The 13,452-nt window shown below is 39.0% G+C and overlaps 1 protein-coding gene across 2 annotated transcripts in view; it reads left to right on the top strand.

Annotated features, from left to right (window-relative positions):
• The first annotated feature begins 345 nt into the window (after nt 1–345).
• The window catches only part of TMTC3 (transmembrane O-mannosyltransferase targeting cadherins 3), a 29,784-nt gene continuing 16,677 nt past the window's right edge, over nt 346–13,452 (top strand). Inside the window, exons 1-5 of one of the 2 annotated variants that reach the window (XM_066550111.1) lie at nt 346–433; nt 1,030–1,072; nt 7,962–8,077; nt 8,666–8,882; nt 9,987–10,205. In XM_066550111.1, coding sequence (XP_066406208.1) covers nt 8,694–8,882; nt 9,987–10,205 — 408 coding nt within the window. In that variant the 5' untranslated portion in view covers nt 346–433; nt 1,030–1,072; nt 7,962–8,077; nt 8,666–8,693. The remainder of the gene's footprint in view (nt 434–1,029; nt 1,073–7,961; nt 8,078–8,665; nt 8,883–9,986; nt 10,206–13,452) is intronic. The other variant, XM_066550112.1, reaches the window with a different exon arrangement.

The following is a 13,452-nucleotide window of genomic DNA, read 5'->3' as shown; positions in this document are numbered from 1 at the left end:
ACCCCCCGCCCCGTGGCCTCACCGCTCCCGGGGGATGACGGTGGCCGCTGCCAGGCGACGCCATCAGACTCTCCCGCGGTCCCGGATACTCGTGGGCGCAGGGAAAGTCAGCGCTTCCGTGGCACCCACAGACAAGCCCCACGGCGCCAAGCGAGCTCTCCCAGTGCCGAGGAGCAGCCAGGCGGGCAGGGCGCGATCCCTCCCGAGAGCGCCGCTTCGCCGGGGCAACGGCCCCGAGCACCACCCCCGCCACCGGGCGGGCTCCCGGGGACTACAGCTCCCGGCATGCCTCTGGGCCGACCGCCCCGCTCACTTTTTTCCCGATAGCCTCTGCGGGGCGGCGCGCATGCTCCATGTGCGGCGGCGGCGGAGTGCGCGGTGGGTGGTGGCTCCGGTGGCGGGGCCGCGGCTCCGGTGTTGGTGCCGGCCTCAGGTAGGGCGGGCACCGCGCGCTGCGGCTGCGCCCCGCGGCGGGCCTTGCCGGGCTGGGGGGAGGAAGGAAGGACTGGGTCCGGTGTAGCTGCTGCCTGCGGTAGTTTCGGTCCGCCGGCTGTGCCTGCCGTGCCCCGTCGGTGAGCCCCCCGCTCCTGCCGGGCGGCGGCGCGGCCTCGCCCGCTGATTGCGGCGCTTGAGCGGCGAACGGGATCGCGCCCTGGCTCTGCCGCCTCCGCCGCCCAGGCTGCCCTTGCCTTGCCTTGCCTTGCCTGCCTCGCCCCAGCGCTGCGGGCAGCGTGCTGGTTCCTGCCCGGACGGCGGGAGGGCTGCGGGGCTGCCGGGTACGGGTGCGCTTTGGGGTGGACAGGGAACAGTGGCGGCCAGAAGGCGCGGGGAAAGCACAGCTATGAATTACTTGAATCCTTTGGGTACTACTAGCCAGCAAGTCTGAGTTTTGGTAGAGGCCTGATAGCTGATAAAGTTTGGGCTCCAGTGTTTTAGTTAAAGGGGTATGAAGACATCTTTTCAAATAAAAAAAGAAAACTAGTAACCATTTCAGGCATGTTTATCTCTTTGTATTTGTTTGTTCAACAGCTGTGGAGAGCTGAAGTGGATTTGCTTTGTTTTGTTTTTAATGGTAAGAGAAAGGCGATTATAACGTTATCTTTGTACTTTTGTCCTTTTTTGGATTAATAACACTTTTCAATGTTTTTGCTATCTCTTGATCGGTATATCTTTGATATTTAGTAGGAGAGTGACAAGATACAAGATGCCTTGCACTCCTTATAGTTATGCAGTTTGTATAGTTATGCAGTCACAGCACAACTCCAAAGACTTCTATATCTCAGCAAGGGGTTGGTTAATTGTAGTTCCATATTGGGTGCAAAAAGCAAACTGTGTAGTTAGGGAAGGGAAAGAGACTGGGTTATATTTAATGAATGGGTAATGTTACTAAAAATGAAGTTAAGTATGGTTAGGTGTAAAACAATTATTTTTTAGTAGCATGGACTTTTTTAGGTGTAGGAAGTGACACAGAAAATAATGGCACCTTAGCCACAAACTAAGCCTTCAGGAAATGAATCCTTCTGTGGCAGGGAAATTAATCCATTGATGCTGGAATAACATTCTGTATAGGAGGCTTTTTTTTTAATCATCTTCATCATCTTAACCAGCTGTTAATGCCGGTATAGCTATTTAATGTGCTTTATATAATACGCAACTGCATTTTTGAGTGTTCTCTTGCAGAATCAGCAGAGAACACGTTTCTACATTTACTGTTAGTGAAACCATATCTGGGTTGTAATTGTGTAGTGCAGCTACTAAAGACCATTGGTGCAGAAATAAAAAGTATTTGGATTTGAGGTGGGCATTGAAACTCCAAAAGTGAAAAAAGAGTAAAAGCAATTGAAGTATTAACCCCACACAAAATGAGAAAACATTTAAAATACAGCGTGGCTTGGACCAAGTAAATTAGTATGTTTTGCATCACCTCACATAATGAACTATGTCTAAGTGAATCTTCTTTTAGTGGAATAGATACTTACAGTTCTGGAGCCAAGGAATCACTTCAGCTCCATGGTGAACAGTTTGACCTACTCTGATAGAAGAGTTAGGCATACATGTTAAATCACAGCTTTGATAACAGTGTACCCTTGCAAAGACCTAATAGAAAAACTGCACCATGAAAAGCCTAATGGAATGTTATTTAAAGTACATAAGAAATCTTATACAGACCCAGCATACTAAGTAAGGACAGAGTAGCAGAGTCTAAAGGCTGTGTTTTCACCTTATACCTCACATGTAGCTTTTGTTCATTTATTCTTTGGAGTAAACAAGCATACAGTTTGTGCTGTTGCATTTCTGGAACAGTGAGAGTGGTGATAAGTGTTATTTTAGAGACACTATTTTTGCATCAGTGAGGCCACAAAAGATGTTTTATGTAGTTGCTCTAAATAGGATGGGCATTATTTTGCTACTGTTTAAACGTAGCAAAAACCCCCTAAAGGCTTGACCTTGAAATGTGAGATTCTGTTACTGATTTAAGTTTCTAAGTTACAAAGTACAAGCTAGACCTGTGTGGTTTGTATTTCAACTGGTGTGTACTAGTTGCCATATATCCACTCAGAACAAATTGAAGCTAAACCACCAGCTAAACCAGTAGCTTCTTACCCATTTTAAATTGTGTTACATTTTGGTCCTTGTTTGTATCAGAGTAACCTAAAATATCTGGAGTGTTAGTCCAGCTGCCTGGTCGCCCACAAGTTCTTTCCCCGTGGGAGATCTTTCGTCTGGCCTGCAACACAACCTCTGACTTTGTATCAGAACTGCCAGTGCTCTTCTAGTTAATCCTTCAGAACCATGTGAAGAGATGGCTGCAGGCCTTCCTGAGCAGTGAAGAGTATTTCTTAGTAGTCCCATGCCTCTTGATCTGGTAGCAAAAACCTTGCAGAAGGTTTTCACAATAAATTTTTTCTTGTTATATTTTTCCTGGTTTAGGATTTCAGCAAGATGAAAGGGAAATTCAGGCATGTTTTGTATTATTTCTCCTCTCATCTTCCCAAATACTTCTTGCTTTCTAGATCAGATTCAAGCCAAATCATTTAAATTTCAGCTGTGCAACTAAGTTTTTTCCTATTGGAGTTGTACCTTGGAGTGGCATGAGTAGATAAAGTTTAAGGCTTTGTTGGAAAGGCAAAATAGAAACAAAATTATGATCTCTCTCTGTCAGTAAACATTTGTAATAATCAGCACAAAATGTTCACTTTGACTCAGAATAAAAATAAACAAAGGTTAGCAAGTAGGCAATACAAATTAGGACATTAGCGGAGCCTCAAAAGATTAATTAAAAATGCTATTTTGAAGTGACTGTGCTATTGGTTTGTATATATCTGCTGATATTCATCAGTTCAGCTACCAGCTCTTAGATGAACTAGTTGCTTACCTGTTTAAAAATAAAAATAACCCTAGGAGTGATTTTAACGGCTTTTCACTTTCTTCCACCTTTGATAATTTGAAGGTTTCTGTGTGAACTGTAAGTGATGTTCTAAACAGTTCAGAACCTTCAGTGATTAATAAAGTTTGTGTCTCTAGTAAATAAATCTCTAGTATTGCCTGATTATTTTTTAGTAAATTGGCATGACACGTTTCAATCCATGCAAGTGCCATTACTCAGTAGAAGAAAAAAATTTAAATGTATGTTTAAGTTTCTAAAGTTTGATAGTCAGATGTGTCTAACAGACAAATCATAGTTGTTCCTGCAAGGGTCTTTTAATGTAAGGTAGCAGATAGCTAATGATGGAATGCTAAATAACTTTTGCATGTTTTGGGGATTGCAGCTGTGTTCTTGCCAAGATAGACACTTGCCATTTTTTTCTAAATTGATGGACAGAAAATGGCTTCTGCACTCCCAAATTTCCCAACTGAGGATATTCTTAGACCATCATTATGCATTTTTTATTTGCGACAGAGGTTTTCTTATGCAGACTACTTCATCTTGCAACATGTGGTGTGCTAAACCGTCCATAGTGTCATGGATTTAGTAGCAATCATTGAGAAATGTGTCTTCTTACCTTCTAAAGGTGCTTTGGCTCTTTTGGTGGTTGTTACTTGGTTTTTTGTCAGTGCATTTTTTCAGTTTTGTGAAACTTTCTTACATTTGACTCTTGCCTGTTATTCTTGAAGTCTGGATGAACTAATAGAGTGATCTCAAGAAGCTGGAACAGGATAACTATGTACTTTATGAGCCAAATGGGCTTGAGAGTTCTGGTTCTCTTCTGTCCTTTCCATTTAGTGTCTCTGTACAAATGTGAAAACGGTGCTGTGCAAAGTGCAGATTTCTGTGCCAAACAGCCTAAGAGATTTAGTCCAATGATAAGCTGTTTTGCACAGACTGGGTATTCTTTTTTTTACAGTTGGCTCTGATGACTACTGTGCATTTTCTGACTCTTAAGGTTTACTTTGCTGTTCATTGTTTTCAGCTGTATATTCTTCATGACACGGTCAGATATTGTTGTAAATTAAAGCATCCAACAGAAGTCTTTGTAATAAAGTATGCAAAGTACATGTCTGTCCTGATTTCATCCAGTCAAATGGTAGCTCTGTGGCTGTGCACTAAACCACAAGCTGGCAGTCATACAGCCCAAGGGCTGCTTAAAGTATCTCAGGGGCAGTCTTAGTAGCTGTGAAAGTAGCAGGTAGGTGAGATGAAAAAATAACCTGAGAGTTGGTCAGTCTGTTTGCAAGTTTAGGACTAGGCAGTGATGTGGTTCTCCCTTGCAGCAAGTCTGTTTTAGCAAAGAAGTTGTTAGGCAGCATTTTGCAGGTGTTTATCAAATACATCCATCATTGGAAGTGAAGTACTGGCCCTTGCAAGACCATACTTGGCTTGATCAACATGTCAGTTGGTAAGAAGGAGAATATATCCACTCACATGAGCAGCCCAGTCATATCAAGGCTCCAGCAGCCTCTTGCATGTCTGTGATTTGCAAGCTTCTCAGTCTAATATACTCCTTACATGGATTCTTTCTTTCCAACATCAAACTGATAATAGATTAGTTGGCATGAAAGTTATTTTGGTTGCCAAGAAGCAGTTGCTGTTTTCCACTGAGTTTAAGGGCAGGCATACTTTTGCCTGGCTTACCAAGTACGGGTGATCTTTTATAAACCTCTGATTTAGTTTTGCGTTCTCAGCATGTTGATGATCATTGCAGGTTTGGAGCTTGGAGTGTGAGGGTGGACCCAGCTACAGTAGCAGATAGGAAGTAGTAGTTCTGATTGCAAGACTTGCTCAAAATCTGCATTGTTATGCTAACATAAAGGACTGCAATTTTATTTATGCTTTAGGTCAGCAAGAACATTAAAAGTACTCTGTAATCAGACCAGGTGGAAAAAAGTAATTTTCCTAACTCTGTGTATCTTTACAGTACATTTCAGGAAAATAAGACCTTAGAATGCCAGAATGCAAGTCAGAAGGAGTAAAGTACCTGTACTGCAGTTTTGTGCAATCTACAGGTTTTATGTGGCCTTACATTTCCCATTTTTCTCTTTGTGCTTAGCCTGGAAGCAGAGTGCTTGAATATGAGGGCTTTACAAGATTCCCATTATGCCTCTCAGTTTTCAAGACCTAGTGCTTTAGCACACAACTAAAATTTGAGAGGGGTATGGTGTGATGCTTTAAAGGTTACTAAGTTTGATACAGTTCAAGCAGTATGTTGGGTGACTTGCTGCTAAACCAGAACAGTGCATTTTGTTGCATATATTCATTGCCTACAGTAAATTTAGTAAACCTGTTCAGGATTGTCTGGAGTGTCTGTGACTCAAATACTTGCCTTGAAAGACCAAGGTATAGCCATGTATTTGCATGTAGTTGTAATTGTATCTGTGATTGAAATGTGCGAAGATGAATTGCGATAAAAGCTTTCCATGTTAAACGTGGATATTTTCTGGAGTTCTCTGATGGTGGGCTAGCCACTAAAACATGAACTATCTAATAGCTTAAGAGTTCACTTTCATTCAAATGAAAACAGTATTTTCCCTACAGCTGTCATGTAGGTAAGTGGAGCTCTGTCAGGGAGCAGCATGGTCAATAACAGTGTAGTGTGGAGTTCTGGGTGGAAGGAATGCTAGAAATTCAGAGCAAAAAGAAAGGCTTGTGGAAGCATTAGTATCACCTGGGATTAAGGGATAGGTATAGTAGATGTTTTGACATACTTTTTCATGTGTGGAAAAGTGAAAACCTAAAAGTTGAAAGAGCTAATAATTAAGGCTGCTTAAGCTTTTCATTTTGGTAAGATGCAGTACTTAGAAATCAATTTTGGTTTTTTGCTAGTTGGGTAACTAGCTGTTTCTGAATAAGTATTGTTAAAGAATTAGAAGTCACCAAAACCCTACTCACCTAACAGAACCTTTTCTTAAAGGTTGAATTTAAATAAATCTTACAGTTGGTTCTGTGTGGTAATATTACTATGTCACAGTATTTAAAATAATAAAGGCTAGTATGTTGGAAAATCCTGATGTTTATTGTAGGTCCTTTTCAGATATCACTGCTTTTCAGTAGGATTAGTGAACTTCAACAAGTAGGAAGTGGACTCTTTAGAAGCTGTTGCAAAAAAGGAATTTCAAATTCTGGCAGGGTAGAAGCATAATGTTTCATATCCACCTTTGAAGGGGGATCTAAAAAAGTAATGAGTTAAAGTTCAAAAGTATATTCCTGTAGCATGCTTTGTTTTCTTTTTTTAATAAGATTTCTCTGTCTGCGAAGAGGATCGCAGACATGTTCAATTGTAAACTTATCTTAGTGTTTTAAAGTAATCAGATCAAGCCCATGGTAGGGGGATTGGAACTAGATGATCTTTAAGGTCCCTTCCAACCCAAACCATTGTGTGATTCTATGAAAAAGGTGTCGCAACATCCTTCAACATTATGGTGGGTTTTTTATTTGTTTTTGTTAATTACAAAGGTGGTGGCAGCTTTAAAAAAAAGGCTTTCTTTGTTGAAGTAACAATAGCCAGTGCTCCAAGTACTAAAAAAGCCCTTAACTGCCATTATGTGAGGAACACCAAATGATTTGGTTTGATTTCTTTGAAATTATATGTGTCCTGGTTTTCAGTTTAGCTGCACCTGCATCTTGTTGTATGTGTATTCCTTCCTGTACCTACTGTTCCTTTGCCACTAGTTGTGGTGGTGAGTGATTGTGAGCTCTCAGGTCCAGCCTCCAAACTACAAACAAGATCACCTATCTAGATCTTTGTGGCCTGTATTAAGAGTTCAAGAAGGAAGTATTAAGAGTTCAAGTGTGGAGTATTAAGAGTTCAAGAAGCATTTGGACAACACTCTCAGGCCCATTGTGTGATTCCTGGGGTTGTCCTCTGCAGGGCCAGAAGTTGCACTCAGTGATCCTTGTGAGTCCTTTCCAGCTCAGCATGTTTTATGATAAATCTGAACACAATTTTTTAAAAGCCCAGTAGACCAGAGGAAAAAAAAAATCACCAGAATTTCAGTGTTTAGGCCAATAAAGCAGACTGTAGCTTTCAAATAGCTCATCAGCTTTGATGTGTGAACTGTGATAAACATAAGGCTGCAGTCATTATGTATTCATGGATCCACATTATCTGGCTAATATTAGCTGCTCTGTGTCCTTACAGATGCTCCCCCTCTACAGTTTGGGGGGGAAAATACTCTTGTTCAGTCATGTCCATTTTCTCAAAATGAAGTTAGTGTTCAACTGTCTGTAGCTTTTCAGTATCATCAGTCCCAGCAGTTGGCAGTGGTCTATGCAGATTCACTAATGGTCAAAAGAAATACCTTTGACCTGTAGTTACCTTCTTACTCTTCCGAGGCAGAGCAGTATTTTCGAACAACCCAATACACAGTAATTTCACCTTTTGATCAGCTCACCCATAGAATATTATGTAAGTAATCATAAAACTGTTGATTAATAATTTCTAGAGCTTAGGAAGTTAAGCAAGATGAGAGAAAATAATACAAGATAAAGTTAATTTTGGTTTTTTGCATACTATTTTTTTTAGACAGTAGTCTCATGAACAGTCCGTGACATCAGAGCAACTGGCAGAGTTGAGGAAAAAAATGACCTTTTCATGAACTTCTACAAAGAATGCTAATGAGCCTAGTGTGACCTTCAATGGTAAGTTTAAAATTATTAATGTCCTTTACCTGTCCTTGAACCCCTGTATTTATGAAATTCTACAAGTTTCCTGTTTGTTCATCAGAACGTTCGAAGTTTGGTTTAGTTTTAATTGATTTTGAAATATTTTGAGAAACACCTTTAAATCTAAACCCCATAAATAATTGACACAGTATCTGCCTCATTGCTAACTAAGAATTTGTATATGTTAAATTACTCAGGATTCCAGAGAACTTATTTTTCATAGTTTATCAGTTTACACCACTCTCTTGAACTGCAATAGCTGTCTGCAAAATCTACATCACAATTTATTATAAATGCTTTTTTTTCTTTGCCCGCAAGTAAAACATGAAAAGTAGCAGTGTATCTACCTTTTGTAAGGCTTTTTAAGGGTAAGATATTTTAATGAGCGTATTTACTTTAAACACTGAACCATGTTACATGTGTGACTTGAGGAAAATCTTTTCTATCTTACTGATTTATAGGTATGGAGTGTCATTAACTTCTAAAGTGTTCGATGTCTTAATTTGACTTTTTAAATCAAGTTTAGTAAGTAAAGCTACTCAAGTTTCTCTACGTATATTTCAGTTCCTGTCCATGAAACCTCCTTGAGAAGATGGCTGACGTAAGCCTGAAGGAAGCTGCACTAATAGTTGGTGTGGTGGCAGCCTGCTACTGGAACAGTCTCTTTTGTGGGTTTGTTTTTGATGATGTTTCAGCAATTTTGGACAATAAAGATTTGCATCCTTCTACTCCATTAAGAAATCTGTTTCAGAATGACTTCTGGGGCACTCCAATGTCTGAGGTAGGTGGTTTGTGAAACACTTTGAAACATTTAGGAAATTGAAAAAAACCTTGCAGAGTGTTTTTACACTTCTTTTCCCTAGTGTGGTTTTAACGGAATAGCTTGGATTTGATGGAATTTGGTGCTGTTAGTGTTTTGTACAATAATATCAGGAACACGTGTAGTTTATATTCTTTCCCTTTGTTCAATAAAAGAACTGGTAAGAAGGTGAAGTTGTACTGACAGCATACAGCTGCATGATGTTATTTCCTATGTAATTGCAATATCAAAATTGAACAACTCTGACCAATTTCTTTTCTCTTTTCAAATTAGATAATGCCATGCAAGGGCATTTATTTCTGAATGCAACCTGGAAGGAAAAATAACACTTAAACAAAAAAGCTTGGAATTAGAATATTGATTCCTTTAAATTTATTTAAGTGTATATATATATATATAGATATATAGATATATAGATATATAGATATGAATTCAGAGTTTCTGATTTGTAATCATATAGAGTGGCTGTGTATTATCTGAAAAGCTGCATTGGCATTGAAGCTTTTGATAAACATCGTTAAATGGCAATAGCTAAAGGATTTTGATACAATTTTAAAAGTCACACATGGTGTTATTGCTGAGCAAATGAATAAAAATTCTCTCCCGTTCATACATTCTCTGCTTATCAAGGCATTCCACTTTATAATCTTTTCTTATGTTCATAACCTACAGGGTTAGTTCCTTGTGACCTACTATTTGCTAGCTCTGCAAATAGACTCTGATACATAACTTTCATATAACCCTGTAACCAAAGCTTCCAGATGCCATTCAGTTCTGTATTCACTGAGGGTAAAATAGGTTCCTAAATTCCCCCAGTGAAGTTTCAAGTAGTATGTTTTTACATGTTTTTACTGAAAAAAAATCCTTAACCATGCCCAGAGGAAAAAAGCTTTTTTTTTTTTTTTTTTTTTTGTGGCGCTACTGATTTTCCAGTCTTTGTTTTGAAGGTAGATGCCTGACAGTGGAAGGAGATTCAGGTATGGATAGGTGTTTAGGAAGGTATTTTGGAGTGAAAGTCATTTTGTAAGTTAGTGGTGACTGATGGTTTTATTTGTTTTCTTTCAGGAGAGGAGTCATAAATCTTATCGTCCCCTTACAGTTCTAACATTTCGCTTAAACTACTTGTTCAGCGAGTTAAATGCGGTTTCTTACCACTTTCTAAATCTGGTCTTTCATGTGGTGGTTTGCATAGTCTTCCTCAAGGTCTGTAAGCTCTTCCTGGACAACAGGAGCAGTGTAGTTGCATCCTTGCTCTTTGCAGTGCACCCAATACATACTGAAGCGGTAGGTACAGCTATGATCTGCTTAATTTGTTTGAACTGTGTTAATTAAACTTAAATTTCATGGTGTTTGTATCTGCTTGTATATATATAACTTCAGAAAGTATGATTTTATTTGTACTTAATTTTTCCTTTGCAGTGAGTGGTGGAAGTGACAAATTTCCATGCTCAAGAGTTGTTTTATATTACATGCAACTACTGGAAAATAATTAAAGAAACATGAATTTAGTTAATAAATAATTTAGGCCTTTGCTATTCACATTGGCTTTTATGACTTCAGTTTACGTAGACATTTGTGTTCTGTGGTGATTCATACAGTATCCTATTTTGCAAATACTATGAATGCCTCTTAATGCATTTCCAGAATCCCTTGTGGCTAATCACCATGCCTATTGTGTCTGCTTTCTTTTATGTCAATTGTCTCAGTGGGATTTTCTCTAGGATTGTTGTTCCTATGCTATAGCCAGCTTTGGCCCAATTCTGTTTAAACCTTCCATTTTTTTTTAACATACAGCATGCCAGGAAGAAGAAATACATTTCTCTCCTCTCTTCTTTGATTCTGAAGGAATTCTTCACTGCTGTTTTAAAAAAAAACAAAAAGCTTTGTTTGTACAAGTTTTCTGATTATATACTTTTTAATGACCAACCAGGCTTGCAGTGTTGTGGAGGAAATCAAGTCTTGTGATCACCATTCGTTAGATTTCTTTCTGCCAGAAAATCTGATAAAGCAGATTTCTGGCATTTTCTGCTGTTATTTCTGCTCCCGTTCAATTTGCTTTCCTGGATTTCAGTACACAGGTATTGCAAAGCCCTGTCTCTTTCTTTTTTTAAAATAGTATTAGCTTATTTTCAGAAAACTGAAAATGTTTGAATCTTTTGCTACTTTGAAGATTATACCACTTTATTGAGTGGAAGGAGTTTTTTTGGGTGGGGAAGAGGGAAACAGAGTCTTTTGATTTTAATAAAATGAGAGGGCTTTATGTTCTAATTTTTTGGTCCTGATTTTTTGGGTAAAGAGTTTGCATCTATCTCTTATTCACTAGTAGTACAGATCCCTTTAAGCAATAATTAAGAAACCTGCATCATTGCATTTTGAGCAAATTTTACAGGAATTGAGTTGATAAAGTTGGCTGTTATTTAAGCTACTAATACATCCTTGCTAGAAGTTAATGGGATGTTTAAAATGAGGAAGTTCAGCACCTAAAAATTCCTGCTTGCTCCAAAGCACAAACCCCTTTAAAAACTTGGGGAAAATATGAGTTTAAAAAATTAAAATTCTTTATTTAATTTGGTTTTCTGGTTCTTTGAAAAAACATGTTTTAAATTGCCAAATTTGGCTTTACCTCTTTGTAGTAAATGTGACAGGATCTTTGCAGCAGCGCTAGCAAGTTTCCAGTGACTTAGGTTAGTGGCTCACAGGTTAGATCAGGCAGTGAAATTTTATCACTTCAATTCCAAATTTCAGTGATTCTTTATTATGATTGAACTTTCAGATTCCGCCCAAAATACCAAGTAGCAGAGATGCTTTTAGTACTGTGCCATCAGAGTTAGTAAGAAGTACTGTGCAAATCCTACAGCCCGTTGTGTAACAGAAGCTGATTGTGTAAGGCAGAGCTTGTGGAAGGCCTGGTGTGGGCCACGGGAGGGCACTGCAACACAAGGATCGCTACAACCTGGTGCTGGCCTGGAAACGCCACCAAACTGCAATTCTAGTTAAATCCCCCTGCTGGAGTACCCCGGTACTCAGTGAAGAGTTAGATAAGGGCTTGCTTTCTTCTTACCCTCACCTCTTTCAGTGTGTAAAAAGAACAAATGGAAGCTTCCTTACACAGAAAAGAGGAAGTAATAATGAGATGTATGTTAGGACTAGGATTTTTGGATTTTTATATCTTTTATAATTATAATTGAAAGGTATCTGGTCTTAATTCCTTTAAATTAATCTCTTCCGTATTAATCACCTGTACCGGAGTTTGAAGCAGCAGATACAATACATAAATATTTCAACCCTTTGCCTATCTTAAGATAAACAGTATTTTCCTGGAAAAGTTATCAAAGCAGAAAAAGTAGAAGATCATTTTCTGCTTGAGTTAAGAATTAGAAGCTAGGCTCTTGCAGTGATATCTGTTTTTCTGAGGAAGACATTTTTAGGAAATGAGTTGAATAACAGCATCATAGATTCATCTGTCCTTATCTTTACAATTCCAGTTCAGTCTTGCTAACTGCTTTGCTACTGTTCTGGCCAGAAGTATGTAAACCACCTTTATAACTACAGGATGTCAACTAACTTTGTGAGTGCTGGAATTTTCTCTCATAAGTCACGTTTGTATCCAGAAATAGAACCTCTCTTTTGTTGGCAGTCAACTGTGGAGGCACACCAACATGCTTTATTAATGCTCTCTTTCAACTGATCTACAGATAAAGTTCTCTTTAATGTCTTAATGCTAGACAATTTTGGATTCCAGACCAGGAATCTTTGAAACATCTTAAGATATTTTTGGAAACAAATACTTAGATGCTCTTCAAAATATTAACACAAACTGTAGTGTCTTACCAATGGTGAAACATGCTCTCTCTGTGCGTGATTCAGTGAATCCTTTGGTAAACATACTGTAGTCCCAAGAGAAATACTAGAGTATGATTTCAGATTCAGATTAGAATGCTTTTCTTTACACTGTGACCTTGGATACTGAGTTACTTTCTCATTTTATGCTGTGCTGGATCAGTCATGCTTGACCAAGAATGTACTAGCAATAAAACTTTCTAGCTGGGTCCAGATGGAAAAAAGTCAGTTTTCAGCATTGTCATAGTTAAATCATGAGCTATGCAGTGTCCTTAGCTAAATACAACCATCTACCTCAGGACAGCATGCTGTTTTTCAGCCATGTTACTTGTAAAAATTTGGAAGCAGTCAGAGGCACTACAGAAGAGGACAAGTGAGGAAGAATGGTGGTCCTAGAAGGTACTGTAGGCAGCACAGTGGCTACTGCAATAGCCATGAGCATAATGACCTGTCTTCCATATCTGAGTGTTGGTTTCACTTCAGCATTTTTTGAAAACAGTTTTCGAAATGAGAATGAGTGTATTTCTTTGGGGATTCTGAAAAAACCCTTTGCCATATGCATTTTAACTCTTCTTTGAATTTCATAAAATCCACTCCTCTCTGTCTCATCAAGGGAAGAGAGGTTGTGATTGAACACTGAGGCGGAAATATTGTTGAGTACCTCAGCCTTCTACTTGTCCATTGTTACCAG

This window comes from Molothrus aeneus, chromosome 5 (assembly GCF_037042795.1).
Source record: "Molothrus aeneus isolate 106 chromosome 5, BPBGC_Maene_1.0, whole genome shotgun sequence".
NCBI lineage: Eukaryota > Metazoa > Chordata > Aves > Passeriformes > Icteridae > Molothrus > Molothrus aeneus.
The sequence above is the reverse complement of the archived record's forward strand: the minus strand, read 5'-3'. Positions and strand labels throughout refer to the sequence as shown.